Source organism: Capricornis sumatraensis, chromosome 8 (assembly GCF_032405125.1).
Source record: "Capricornis sumatraensis isolate serow.1 chromosome 8, serow.2, whole genome shotgun sequence".
Lineage (NCBI taxonomy): Eukaryota > Metazoa > Chordata > Mammalia > Artiodactyla > Bovidae > Capricornis > Capricornis sumatraensis.
Genome location: NC_091076.1, coordinates 94458235 through 94472667, shown reverse-complemented (window position 1 = coordinate 94472667; position 14433 = coordinate 94458235). Strand labels below are relative to the sequence as shown.

At 50.4% G+C, this 14433-nt stretch overlaps 1 protein-coding gene across 1 annotated transcript; it reads right to left on the bottom strand.

The window, feature by feature from the left end:
- Positions 1-12319: 12319 nt before the first annotated feature.
- FZD2 (frizzled class receptor 2) lies at positions 12320-14017 on the bottom strand. Its single transcript, XM_068978474.1, has one exon. It carries the CDS (start codon positions 14015-14017, stop codon positions 12320-12322), a length of 1698 nt encoding a protein of 565 aa, XP_068834575.1.
- Positions 14018-14433: the final 416 nt, after the last annotated feature.

The window sequence follows — 14433 nt, the reverse complement described above, 5'->3', positions numbered from 1 at the left end:
CATGGAATTCTCCAGGCCAGAATGCTAGAATGGGTAGCCTTTTCCTTCTCCAGGGGATCTTCCCAACCCAGGGGTTAAACCCAGGTTTCCTGAACTGCAGGAGGATTCTTTACCAGCAGAGCCACCAGGGAATCCCATTCTTGCTCCTACTTGTGTGGAAAGGGGATACTGGTAGGAATGGAGCCAGTCATTGATGGGAGGAAGGGCACAGGTCCTAAATCCACTACCATTTGGCCCTAACATGCTCTGTTAGGGACTTCCCTGATGGTCTAAGATCATGGCATCTGGTCCCATCACTCCATGGCAAATAGATGGGGAAACAGTGGAAACAGTGTCAGACTTTATTTTGGGGGGCTCCAAAATCACTGCAGATGGTGATTGCAGCCATGAAATTAAAAGACACTTACTCCTTGGAAGGAAAGTTATGACCAACCTAGACAGCATATTAAAAAGCAACCTTTACCAACAAAGGTCCATCTAGTCAAGGCTATGGTTTTTCCAGTGGTCATGTATGGATGTGAGAGTTGGACTGTGAAGAAAGCTGAGCGCCGAAGAATCAATGCTTTTGAATTGTGGTGTTGGAGAAGACTCTTGAGAGTGCCTTGGACTGCAAGGAGATCCAACCAGTCCATTCTAAAAGACATCAGCCCTGGGTGTTCTTTGGAAGGAATGCTAAAGCTGAAACTCCAGTACTTTGGCCACCTCGTGCGATGAGTTGACTCATTGGAAAAGACTCTGATGCTGGGAAGGATTGGGGGCAGGAGAAGAAGGGGACAACAGAGGATGAGATGGTTGGATGGCATCACCAGCTTGATGGACATGGGTTTGGGTGGACTTCGGGAGTTGATGATGGATAGGGAGGCCTGGCGTGCTGCGGTTCATGGGGTCGCAAAGAGTTGGACATGACTGAGCGACTGAACTGAACTGAACTGATGGTCCAATGGCTAAGACTCCACACTGCCAAAGCAGGGGGCACAGGTTCAATCCCTGATCAGGGAACTTGATCCCACAGGCTGGATCAAAGACCCCATGGGCTGCAACTAAGAGACCTGGCACAGCCAAATAAATAAATAAATATTTTAAAATGTCGTGTGTGTGTGTGCGTGCGTGTATAAATGTCTCCTGATTCTAATTGGCTTCTGTGGTAAAGAAATGAGATCTGGTATTGAGAGCAAGCAGAGATGGCTCAGACATGTGCTACAGGGCCAAGCCACCATGAGATTTACATTTTGCTGGGGATCAGCCCAAGTCCTCACTTAGATGGGCCCTGCCACTCTCCTCCACATTCAGCCTATGTCCCAGGCCCTCTCTCCTCCCTGTTCCCTGATCAGGCCAGGTTCTTCCATGGCTTTGCCCATGTTGTTCCCTCTGCACAGAATACCCTTTTTTTCCTGATGATGCCAGGGTCTGCTTTTTGTATCACACGCCATTGCAATTATCTGCTTACATGTCCACTTTCCTCAAGAGCAGAGACCTATGCTCTGTTCACTGCTGTGTCTCCAGTGCCTGGAACAACAGAACAGTTCTTAACAACACTGATTGAACCAATGATTGAACGACCAGCTATTGCTCTCAGATTCAGCAACCACTTCTGCATGTCTCTGTATAGTCCATCCAACTCCAACCCAGCTCCTCAGGTCCCTGTGAGAAGGGGCAAAGGTCTCAAAGCTTTGAGGGGAAAGTTTAGGCTGGATTCCTGAGGCCCCAGGCAGACTCTGCAGAATCTCAGAAAACAGAAAAGGACATGGTGCAGAACTGCAGACCCAGAGGCACCCACATCCCCAGTGGGAAGAACCAGAGAAGCCTGCAAGGTTTTTCCAAAGTAAGGGACAACATCTTAAAGTGTTTGTGTGTGTGTGTGTGTATTCAATTATTCAATCACTCTGTTGTGTCCAACTCTTTGCAACCCTATGGACTGTAGCCCACTAGGCTCTCTGTCCATGGGATTTTCCTGACAAGGATACTGGAGTGGGCAGCCATTTCCTACTGCAGTGAATATTCTCGATCCAGGAACTGAACCTGCATCTCCCACATCTCCTGCAGTGGTAGGCAGATTCTTTACCACTGAGCCCCTGCCATGGCTCTAAAGTCTTTATACCTCAGTTGAAATAATCCAGGGACTGGCCTGGTGGTCCAGCGGTTGAGACTCCATGCTTCTACTGCAGGAGGTACAGGTTCAATTCCTGGTCAGGGAACTAAGATCCCACATGCCTTGCAGCCAATAAATAAATAATAAAGAAAGCATTGGTTTGCTAAAATATATTATTTATAAAAAAATAAAGAAATTGTCCTTAAACACACCTGGTTTTGCTGGGTTAAGTATTAGGATCCATGGGGAATAAGTAGAACTGTACCTGAGCCAACACCTTTCTAGAAGCTGATTCTAGCTACTAAGGTGAGGCAGGTAAAGAACTTCTTATCAAAGCAAATGAAAACTTTGAGTAAAGAGGTCTCTTGGAGCAGTGCTCCTCATATTTGAATGTGCAAACAAATCCCCTGGGAATCTTGTTAAAATGCAGCTTCTAATTCAGTAGGTATGAGATCAGACCCAAGATTCCTCTTTTCTAACAAGCTCCTAGGTGATGGCACTGCTCAGCATGGGGGGAGGCTAGGGAGGGCAGGGAAAAAAGCAGATGGAATCACACTTTGAGTAGCCAAGACCTTGAAAAATGGCACTGAGATCTAGACACTGAGGGAGGGCTCAGGGCTTAGGCCTCAAAGGAAGAGGCTGTCATCAGCAATGTAAAAAAAAAATATATATATATATATATTCAGGAGATGATATAAGAGGCAGTATAGAATAAAATCAGCCTGACAAGCATCTGGCATGCTTGCTAACCTTTACATTCCCTGATTCTGAGACCATGACAGACATCACTAGTAGATCCCAGCACTATCACCCACTGAACCAAGAGGATGCCTCAGAATCCATCTCAACACAGTACTCCAGGTACCTGGAGTGGTTAACTGGCAGCCACTACCAATTAGATAAGTTACTCTATTTGCTATTCCTGGTATTGTGGTTAAGAGTCTGATTGCCTTTGCTCTGCTCTGACTAGCTCCATGCTCTCGGAATAGCTGATTCCATGAATCTCAGGTACTTTCACATGCTGTCTATAATTTGAGGTAAAGATAGCACTCATTTCCTAGTTCTTTTGAACTTTAAATGCTATTATGAATGTACTGAACTTAGCACAGTGTCTTCCATATAGAAAGTATTTGATAAATGATGACTACTACATAGAAGGATGAATGGAGTGGCTGCACAATTAGAGGGGCTGTGAGTGGTGGGGGTGGGAAAGAGGAAGTCAAGGGAGAGAGAAGACCAAAGACATAAAGGTGGAAAAGAAAAGGTGAACAAAGGCTGTGCCAGCCTGGGGATGGCTGGGAGATTTCCAGCTCTCTTTGGATGGCACTGGGCTCCCTACTGATGCTATAGCTCATTGATTGGAAGGGGTGGTGGCACTGGTTATCTTGAGGTATCTGAGTTCAGAACTTCTTATCAAAGCAAACGAAGACTTTGAAGTGGTCAAAAATATTGCTGTCTGTCCTTGAAGATTATCACTGAGTTTTATTATCGTTCAGTTATTTTACGACTCAAGACGACTGGTAGTAAGGGAAACGATTTTTGTCCATGCAAACTGTGTCTGCGATACAACTTACTGTTGCCCATTGGAAGCTGCTCAGTTTTGCATTAAGTGAATTTATTTCTTGATGGCCTATATTTCTTCTGTTCTTTGGATTCTAGTTTGAATGTCTCACCTTCACTAAGGAGATAAATGAAACTTTTGATGTGTTGATTGTATATTTCTAAAAGTAATTATTCTTCCTGGAGAAAAATATTTTTTAAACATTCTCATTAGCACTGAAGATTGAGCAGAAGGCTTCTAGGACCCTCTGTCCTGGGCGAGTTTTCCCATGTGCTCCTAACACCAGATTACATATGTCAAGTTATTAAGGGATTGTCCCCAACGGCATTGCTTGTTTTACACAAACCAAGTAGATTCATCATGATCCCATATTTGAGCCTGCACACATTTTCAAACAATTATATAGTGAGCTTGTTTAACAAGACATGTAACAACCAAACTTACAAGTACCGCACCTAATACTTATCCATTCTTTGATTCAAGAAACTGGATGGTAGGCTACATATGGGCAAGGACTGCACGTGTGCATTTTAGAACTTAGCAAGTGCCTGACTCCTGGTAACCACTAAATACACATCTACTGAGTCAACACAGGAATGAATAAGCTTAACTAGCATTGATTAAGCACTTACTACATGTCAAGCACTATTTTAAGCCTTTTGCTTGAATTAGTTTGTTTAATTCTCCAACCAGTCTCGCATGGTAAATATAACCACTATCCTCATTTACAGATAATACACAGAGAGGCTAATTAACTTGCCTAAGGTCAACAGCTAGCAAGGGGCTGAGGCAGGATTCAAGTCCACGTCGTCTGGCTCCAAAACCTGTGATCTTGGGTACTTACCATGTGCCAGGCATATTCCTAGGCTCAAGGATACAGAGATAAAAGACCAAACATGGACTCTCTCAAGGAGGTCACAGCCAAGAAAGGAGACAAGTAACAGTAATGTGTTATGCTGTGACAGATGAGAGCACACCGTGGGGACAGGACTGGCCTGGAATCTGGCTCTCGGCAGGAGGGCCCCCAACCTCAGGTAAGTTCTGAGGCTCTAGGAGGTCATAATATCCAGGGTAGGGGAAGGGAAGGGCACTTGTGCCACAGAAACGGCATGTGCAAAGTCGCAGAGCACGACTGGTCTGAGGACATGAAGACTCTGGAGGCTGGCAATATGAGAGTGTAGGGAAGAATGAGTGGACGTAAGACTCGAGATATAGGAGCCAGACCCAAATCTTGGAAACCTGTATGTGCTCAGGGCAGGAGCTGGGACATTCCTTGGAGGCCTAATAGAATTGTAAGCAAGGGGGACCTCCCTGGTGGTCCAGTGGCTAAGACTCTGAGCTCCCAATGCCGGGGGCCCGGGTTCCATCCCTGGTCAGGGAACTAGGTCCCACATGCCACAGCTAAAAAAGATCCTGTGTGCCACAAGTAAAGGTCCTGGGCAGTCAAAGAAGTAAATAAACATTAAAAAAAAGTATTAAAAAAAAAAAAAAGAATTGTAAGCAAGGGAGTTAGAAGCTCAGATCCCAGGACTTCCCTGGTGGTTCATTGGTTAAGACTCTGTACTCCCAATGCAGAGGGCCAGGGTTCAGTCCTTGGTCAGGGATCCACGTGCCACAACTAAAGATCCTGAATGTCTCAACTAAGACCTGGCGCAGCCAAATAAATAAATAAATAAAAATGTTTTAGAAAGGGCTTCGCTGGTGGCTTAGTGGTAACGAATCCACCTGTTAATGCAGTAGACACAAGTTCAATCCCCGATCTGGGAAGATCCCACATGCCTCGGAACAACTAAGTCTGTGCACCACAATTGTTAAGCCTGTGCCCTAGAGCCCTGGGACTGCAGCTACTGAAGCTCATGTGCCTAGAGTCCACGCTCTACAACCAAAGAAGCGATCGCAATGAGAAGCCCAGCTCACTGCAACTAGAGTGGCACTCCCACTTGCCGTAACTAGAGGAAAATCCATGCAGCAATGAAGACCAAGCACAACCAAAAATAAATAAATAAAATTATTTTTTTTAATATTAAAAAAAAAGGAACTCTGCCTACTCCCCACCCCTCAGGACACAAAGCCCAGTACACTTAATTGCCTACAAGCCACATCTCATACCAGAGTTCCCTGGGAGGCCTAGACCTGGAGGGAGAAGGTAACTGATTCTGGGACACATCCAGGGCCACCTGGAGCAGTGGCCAGGCATCCTCTCTCCCTCCTGTGCAGGATTCCTGCTGTCACCCCCACTCCCCAGCACCACTGCTGTGGCCACCTCAGGTGCACGCCCTCCTGTCAGTCACATGCCAGGTAAGGCCAGAGATGAGAATTAAGTATCCTTCCTTCCTACATCCTTTTGCGGCCCACCCTCTGACTCCACCATCCCCAGCAACCACAGAGCCTGGCACACTCCAGGCCACAGTCAGAGGAAGGAGAGTAGGGAGACCGGAGCTCCCTGGGGGAGCCAAGGCTCCGGGCTGTACCCTCCCCTCCCACCAGGCTGAGGTTGGTGATTAGCTGGGTTAATTATATCCAAGCCATTTCCGATTGGCACAAGCCCACCCACCCACAGAGCTGCCCAGAGGCGTGTGGGCCTGGCCCAGGGTCAGGATGCTAGGGCGCCAACTACCCTGGGAGGGGTCCGGACCCCTGCAACGGTCAGATGGAGGGTAGAGGTCCTCCCCTCTCCAGGACCTCCTTCTCTGTCCCTCACCCCAAGTCTCTTTCTCATTACTTCCTACCCCTATCTTGCTTTTGGCTCACCCCCACACAAAACCCATTCCCTCCCCTCCCTTCCTCTCTCCCCCCAAGGTCTGGAATGAAATCACGGGGCTCTGAGTTCCGCACGAGGCACCGACATAAACACTCTGATTGGGGCTAATTATAAGGGCCAGGTTGGGAGGCTGGAGCCTTCAGAAAACTTGGCTTTCAAACAAAGGGCCCAGGGCTCAGCCCCCAGCCCACGCCGGCTCCTCTCCAGGCTAAAGAATAGGACAGTCCCAGGCCATAGGCAGTCCTCTCTAAACCCAATCAGTGGCCTGTGATCTTGTTCCATGTCCCAGGTCCTATCTTGTCCTTTCTTGGTTGCTGTCACTTTGGTCCTTCCCGGCCCTGAATCCCAGGGCCTTCCCAGGTGTCCTGGACCAGCCACAAACTTACAGTGGAAGGCCAGGCAGCTGGGGAGAGGCTCTCAGGCTGTGAGTTTGGGGACAGGGCTGAGCAGAGGGAAGGGGGGAGGCGCCGGGGAAGCCAGCTGTGACAGCCCTAACCCTAATTAGCCAGCTTCAAAGCCGGCCAGAGAGAGAGCCGGCGCGTGTGTGTGCCCTGCTCACTCAGGCGGGTAAGACATTTCTGTCCTAATCAGAAAAGAGAGAGGGAGAAAACCGCTGCCCACCTCCACCCTGGGGATCCTCTAGATCGTGAGCAGGTACCCCAAGCCAGGTAGAGCAAATGGGGGCACAGGAAATCATTCTATTTTGTTAAAACTACCTGTAACTGTAAATCCAAAAGCCCTCAAGAGATGCACGTCCTTTGATCCAGTGATTCCATTTTTAGGAATTTATCCTAAGTATAGAAGATTGCTACAATTTATCGAGCTTCTACAATGTTAGCTCTTTACATGCATCATCTGACCCAATCTTCACCACGACCTTGCCAGACAGGTACTATCACCTTTTTAACAGATGAGGACTGAGTCTCAGAGGTTAGGAGACATCCACAAGGGCTCACAGCTGGCACTGTGTCGTGCCAACCCCTGTAACGTGCCAACACCTGTAACTCCCCACACACGTCTGTCTCTTTCTCCTTTTCTCCCTCAACTATAAAAGTCTTATATGTGTATTACACTGTGTTTCATCTTGATACCTGCAGGAGAGACAGGATCTAGAGGATAATCTGGTTTGGGAGTGTTTCTGATTTTGTAGGTCTGATGGGTTGCCCTACAGAGGCCCCCTTTTCCATAGCAGAGGGAATTACAGATGGAAAGGGGGACACTGGGGTCTGAGAAGGTGAAGGCTGCCCCAGTGATAAAGACTGGATAATGTCTAAATCAGGGATTGAAAAATCAGCTTGGGGGCAAGATGGGGGAGGAGATGTGCACAGAAAGACAGATCATACACCCTCTATCAGTTCAGTTCAGTTGCTCAGTTGTTGCTCTTTGTGACCCCATGAATCACAGCACGCCAGGCCTCCCTGTCTATCACCATCTCCTGGAGTTCACTCAAACTCATGTCCATCGAGTCAGTGATGCCCTCCACCCATCTCATCCTCTGTCATCCCCTTCTCCTCCTGCCCCCAATCCCTCCCAGCATCAGGGTCGTTTCCAATGAGTCAACTCTTCGCATGAGGTGGCCAAAGTATTGGAGTTTTAGCTTCAGCATCAGTCCTTCCAATGAGCACCCAGGACTGGTCTCCTTTAGGATGGACTGGTTGGATCTCCTTGCAGTCCAAGGCACTCTCAAGAGTCCTCTCCAACACCACAGTTCAAAAGCATCAATTCTTCATCACTCAGCGTTCTTCACAGTCCAACTCTCACATCCATACATGACCACAGGAAAAACCATAGCCTTGACTAGATGGACCTTTGTTGGCAAAGTAATATCTCTGCTTTTCAATATACTATCTAGGTTGGTCATAATTTTCCTTCCAAGGAGTAAGTGTCTTTTAATTTCATGGCTGCAGTCACCATCTGCAATGATTTTGGAGCCCAAAAAGATAAAGTCTGACACTGTTTCCACTGTTTCCCCATCTATTTCCCATGAAGTGATGGGACGAGATGCCATGATCTTAGTTTTCTGAATGTTGAGTTTTAAGCCAACTTTTTCACTCTCCTCTTTCACTTTCATCAAGAGGCTTTTTAGTTCCTCTTACTTTCTGCCATAAGGGTGGTGTCATCTGCGTAACTGAGGTTATTGATACATGTAAAATTGTTTTCAATGAAGTCTGGCCATTGTTTCCCAGGAGAATGTCCAAAGATAATGCAGTTTCTCAGAGGAGTCAGTGGCCCTGGAAGTTTAAGATTCATTTCAAGGTGAGGAGACTATGTCTGGAGAAGGAAGGGACTTACTACAGTGAGTAGTGAGTTTACCAAAGGGACAATGCCTTGGAAATGGTAGGAACTTGGGCTCTGCTCCCCCAGACATGTTCCTCAGGGCACCCTGGAACAGCATCTCCCCAATTCCAGAATCCAGCCCAGGTCTAGGATCTCAACAGCCTCTTGGAGAGCTTTTTGGAATGATCTAAATTACAGATTCCACTGATCCTCACTCTTTGGGGATGCTTAGAAGAATTTTGTCTTGGAAAACCTTAAGTGTTCTTTTCTAAGGGACTTTAAAGGACAAAGAATTTGTAGGGAAAGGAAGCATCTTTAGGAGGGAAGTCTGTGATGGCGGGATTCTCATCAGTGAAGCAGGGAGCCTAGAGGACCAAGCACTGTTGCTGCTTTGTGGGAGGGGGTGCGGGAAGGAGGGCCGGTAGAAAGCTGCTGTGGTCTGACACCTACCCAGGCCTGGGGGGCTCGGGTGAAGGGCTTTCTTACTTGGCCCTTGATTCTCCACCAGACAAAGCCTCCCTCTTCCAGACGGAGGGACCAACCCACGCACAAGGGGTTGAGGGAGACCCAGAAATCTAAGAGAGCAGACCTGGCGCTCATGAGTTTAACTAGGTTTTCCCGGCTAAGGAGTGGAGACATCCCTCTCCAGCAGTGGCAGTGAGCTCAAGCGGTTCACTTACGGGTCTCTGCTCCACAGCACTTTGTCCTCTAAATCCTGTACACCAGCAGTCCCCAAGCTTTGTGGCAACAGGGAACAATTTTCATGGAAGACAAGTTTTCCATGGACCAGGGTGGGGTGGGGGATGATTTGGGGATGATCTGAGCACAAGACATTTATGGTGCACTTTATTTCTATTTATTCCAGCAGCTCCACCTCAAACCATCAGGCATTAGATCCTGGAGGTTGGGGACCCCTGCTCTACACCCTCACTGTAAGAGTTGTTTCATTAGACCAAGGAGAGCAGCCAGAGAGAAAGTTCCCCACTTTCCCTAAGGTAATTCAGTCTTCGGCTACCCCTCTGGAGAAGGGGAGGGCATCTAAGAGAGGTATCCTTTCCTAGCGAGGCAATTATCTTATTATCTATCCTCTCCCTTGCTGTAAAACCTATTTTTCCAGTTTTCTCAGGTTCTTTTCCTTCCATTGGCAGACTTTGAGGGAGGAGGGTTGAGAAGGATCTTTACCAAAATTCCCTCCTTCCCACCCGGCTCCGGAAAGAAAAAGGTAATTGTTGCTAGTCTACCATCCCCTCCTGCCCTCAGCATGAGGGCCCACTGACAAGTGTACCCAGGGTACAGGGGGCTGGGGTCTGGGAGACAGAGGAGGCTTTTCCCAAATCTTCAGCAAAGACCAGCACTGCTCTTCCCACTGGGCTCCAGCTCAGCCACTGGAAATCACCCTCCCCCCATCCCCCCTTTCGCAAGCTTTGGCCATTCTTTCCGGGAGAGGCGCTCACAATTTGTTTGTAATTTAACTCTTTCCTGCAGCCTTTGTGGGGTTCCTTTAGAATCTTGCAACAAATGGAGCTACAGGGTGGTGCCACCTCCCTGGCCTGCTTCTTTGATAGTGGAAGGTGACTCCCCATTGGGACTTCACACATATCATCATATGAGAAACGGCTAGTTTTAATTTATAACATGGGCCACTGCTACAAATCATCTAGGGGAGGGTTATATATTTTGTGAAGGGGGGTTTTCTGAAATCCCCAGGCTTCATTCAATTCCAAACAAAGCCCCACATACGTGTTCAATTACCACCAAACATTTCCAGATCCCTTCCCCCAACATAAACCAACATACGCCAACACTTCGAACTAGGGGTTCTAACTTACTTTCTCCCTTGTCCCAAAGACTGCCAACAAAGGGTGTTAAGGCACCATTTTCCCTACCACCATTTAGCTAAAAAAGCAAGATGGGAACTGGGAGCCTCTTCTCCATCCTAGCCCCAACCAACCAGGTCAAGGGGAGATGGAAGGAGGAGGTGTGGTTTGGTTAAACTAATAAAATGTTACAACCCTGTTAAATACAATTAAAGGGCTAGATCTCTAGAAGATAATTAAATGCACTTTATTATGATGATTATTAGCTTTTAATTTGCACTATTATCAAGACACAGGAGATGGTGAAAAGTTGAGTTATTGGGGCAAACTTGTTTCACCCCACCCCTTGGTCTTCAAATCAATCCATTGGAATTAAAATTCTAAAATACTTCAAATATTTGGTTGAGGGAAATGATGTGTCTTGGAAACTGCAATTCTCATACCAGCATGAATGATACTTTAAGAAGAGTCTTGACTTTTATTTGGGGGGGGGGTGTAGGGGGAAGACAGAAAACATCTGTTATAAACATTCTATCAATCTTGTGATATAGAATGTCATGTAAACACTCAACCCCATCCCCACAGTCACAAAGAGCCTGCCCAGAGCCTGCGTCCAAAGCAAAGATACCCACTTCTCCCCTCCCCTCCCTTTTCTGGGCAAGTTTGAAAAGAAACCAGTCTTTTGTCAAAGAAAAACTAAAAATCCCACCAGCCCGTCCATCCGTTCCCTCCCTCCAACCCAACCCATTTTATTGCTTTTTGAAAAAAAAAAAAAAAATCCAGACGGAACACACAAACCACCCCACAAACGGCTAACCTGGATGCCAGAGGAGATACTCAGTTGGGGGGTGGGGGGGCAGGGAAGAGCAGGCGTGGGGCAGACAGCAGGGGAAAGGACAGAGATGCAAGGATATCTCCAGACCTCTACATCTGCCAACTTGATGATGCTCCCCCTAAAAATGGAGGCAGTCAGGATCCGTACTCAACGTAGTGAGCTGGGGGTGGGGGGGTTGTTTCAAAACACACACCACAAAGCACTTTCTGCCCACTCCAAGAGCACAGGGCAGCGAGTCGAAAAGAAGAAAAAAAGTCAGAAGAGAAAGATCTTCCTGCCAGCAGTGGGGTGGGCCTGGGATGGGTGTGTGTTGGCCATTCCTCACTGGATCTCCGTCCTCTCCCCACCACCCCACCCGTCGGTTCGGGTTGGAATTTTTTTTTTTCTCCACGTCTTCATCTCCGTTGGGAGGTTTCCAAAGACGGAGTGAAGGAGACAGCACATGTGAGGAAAGGGGGAATGGGAAATCAAAACGAAACAAAACGAATCCAAGTCTTGTTCAAAACTACCCAACAGCTTCCACAGGCCCGGAGTCAGTGAGAAAGCTCACAAATTTGGCTTGAGAAGTTGAATGTGCCAACTCCTGTGAGCCAACACCTCTTCCAGCAGGCCCAGCCCTGTCAAAGGGATGGTGTTTGAAAGGGCCCTGAAGAAAGGAGAAAACCCCTCAGCTCCCCCCACCCCCTACTCCTCAGGCCCTGGCGCCCTTGCCCTCCCCCCTCCCCTTTTTTTCTTTTAAATACAAAATATATAATTAAATGTACAAAGACTATTTACAGTTTTAATTACAAACCTGGTGGGGCTGTTGGGCAGAGTTTTCTTTTTTTAAAAAGCGACCTAAAAAGGAAATGGTTTCGATTGTTCTTTATTTAAAAAAATAAAATAAGGAGTCTGTAGGAGCCCCCGCCCCACCCCCTCCCCGCGGGCGGTGAGCGCGCGGTGCGGGCCCGGCCGGGGACACGGCGCACAAGCGCCGGGCTCACACGGTGGTCTCGCCGTGCCGGCTGTTGGTGAGACGGGTATAGAACTTCCTCCACGAGTGCAGCGTCTTGCCGGACCAGATCCAGAAGCCCGACGTGATGCCCACGATGAGCGTCATGAGGTATTTGATCATGTAGACGGTGAAGTCGGGAGACATGCGCGGCGTGTAGTGCGCCGGGCACGGGATGGCCAGGCTCTTGCAGTGCTGGCTCACCCACGAGCGCTCCCAGTGCTCTCGGAAGGCCTGCTCGTAGAAGTAGCAGGCGATGACGATGGTGGCGGGCACCGTGTAGAGCACCGAGAAGACGCCGATGCGCACCATCAGCCGCTCCAGCTTCTCCGTCTTGGTACCGTCGTGTTTCATGATGGTACGGATGCGGAAGAGGGACACGAAGCCGGCCAGGAGGAAGGACGTGCCTATGAACAGGTACACGAAGAGCGGCGCCAGCACGAAGCCCCGCAACGGGTCCAGGCTATTGAGGCCCACGAAGCACACGCCGCTCAGCAGGTCGCCGTCAATCTGGCCCATAGCCAGGATCGTGATGGTCTTGACGGCGGGCACGGCCCACGCGGCCAGGTGAAAGTACTGCGAGTTGGCCTCGATGGCCTCGTGGCCCCACTTCATGCCGGCCGCCAGGAACCAGGTGAGCGACAAGATGACCCACCAGATGGAGCTGGCCATGCTGAAGAAGTAGAGCATCATGAAGAGAATGGTGCAGCCCTCCTTCTTGGTGCCCTGCACCACCGTGCGGTAGCCGTCCTCGGAGAAGCGCTCGTTACACACCACGCGCTCCTGGAGCACGAAGCCCGCAATGTAGGCCACCGACACCATGGTGTAGCACCCGGACAGAAAGATGATGGGCCGCTCGGGGTAGCGGAAGCGCTGCATGTCCACCAGGTACGTGGTGACGGTGAAGAAGGTGGAGGCGCAGCACAGCACGGACCAGGTGAGGATCCAGAGGCGCGCAAAGCGCGTCTCCTCCTGTGAGAAGAACATGGAGCCATCCGGCCGCGCCGGCTCGCAGGGAGCCGCGCAGTCGCGCTCGCCCAGGAACTTGTAGCTGAGATAGGACGGCACCTTGAGGACGCGCGGACAGTGGAACGGGTGCTCCAGCGTGGCATAGCGCGGGGGCGAGCCGCCGCCACCCGGGCCGCCCGGGGTGCCCCCCGCACCCGGCTGCAGGCCCGGCGGCGGCGCGGTGGTGAGAAGCGCTGGCGCGCCGTCCTCCGAGTGGTTCTGGCCCACGCAGATCTGCTCCGCGCCGTGGCGAGGGAAGTGCTCGCAGCGCAGGCGCTCCGGCCACTGGAAACCGAACTTGTTCATGAGCGCCTCGCAGCCCTGGCGCGCGCGCTCGCAAATGGAGCGGCACGGCGGGATGGCCTGCTCCAGCACGGTGCACACGGGCGCGTACATCGAGCACAGGAAGAAGCGCAGTTCAGGCGAGCACTGCACCTTTACCAACGGGTAGAACTGGTGCACCTCCAGTCCGGCGTCCTCTTGGTTCGTGTGGCCCAGAAGGTTGGGCATGATGGTCTGGTTGTAGGCGATGTCCGTGCACAACGGGATGGAGATGGGCTGGCAGAAGCCGTGGTCCGGGATGGATATGCCCTTCTCTCCGTGGAATTGGGCCGGCCCGGCGGCGGGCAGTAGCAGCAGCGGCAGCAACAGGCGGGGCAGGGCGCTGCGGGGCCGCATGCTGGCCGCCGCCCCCCACTCGGCTCCCGGGCGCCCCCCCGCCCCCGCCCCCAGCCCGGAGACCGCGCGCCTTCCCCGCCGCCTCCTCGCCGCGGCCGCCGCCTCCCGTGCCTCTTTGCAAACTTTGCTCGCGGCTGCCGAGTTGGGGAGGCCGGGCGGGGGAGGGGGGCGGCGCGCCTGCCCGCTAGCTCGCCGAGGTCGGACTGAGCCGCCGGAGACACAGCGCGCGGCTTGCCCTCTCTTCTCCTCTTCCTCCTCCTCTCGCCTCTCCCCTCCCTTCTCCGCCCAGCGACTCCTTTGTGCCTTCCTCCAGCCCTCACCTCGGCCTCTCCGATCCCAATTAGTCGGTTTCAAGGGGGCCCCCGCCGGCGGCCCCGCCCTCTCCTCAGCCCCCCAAAAAAGGGATCCTTGAAACC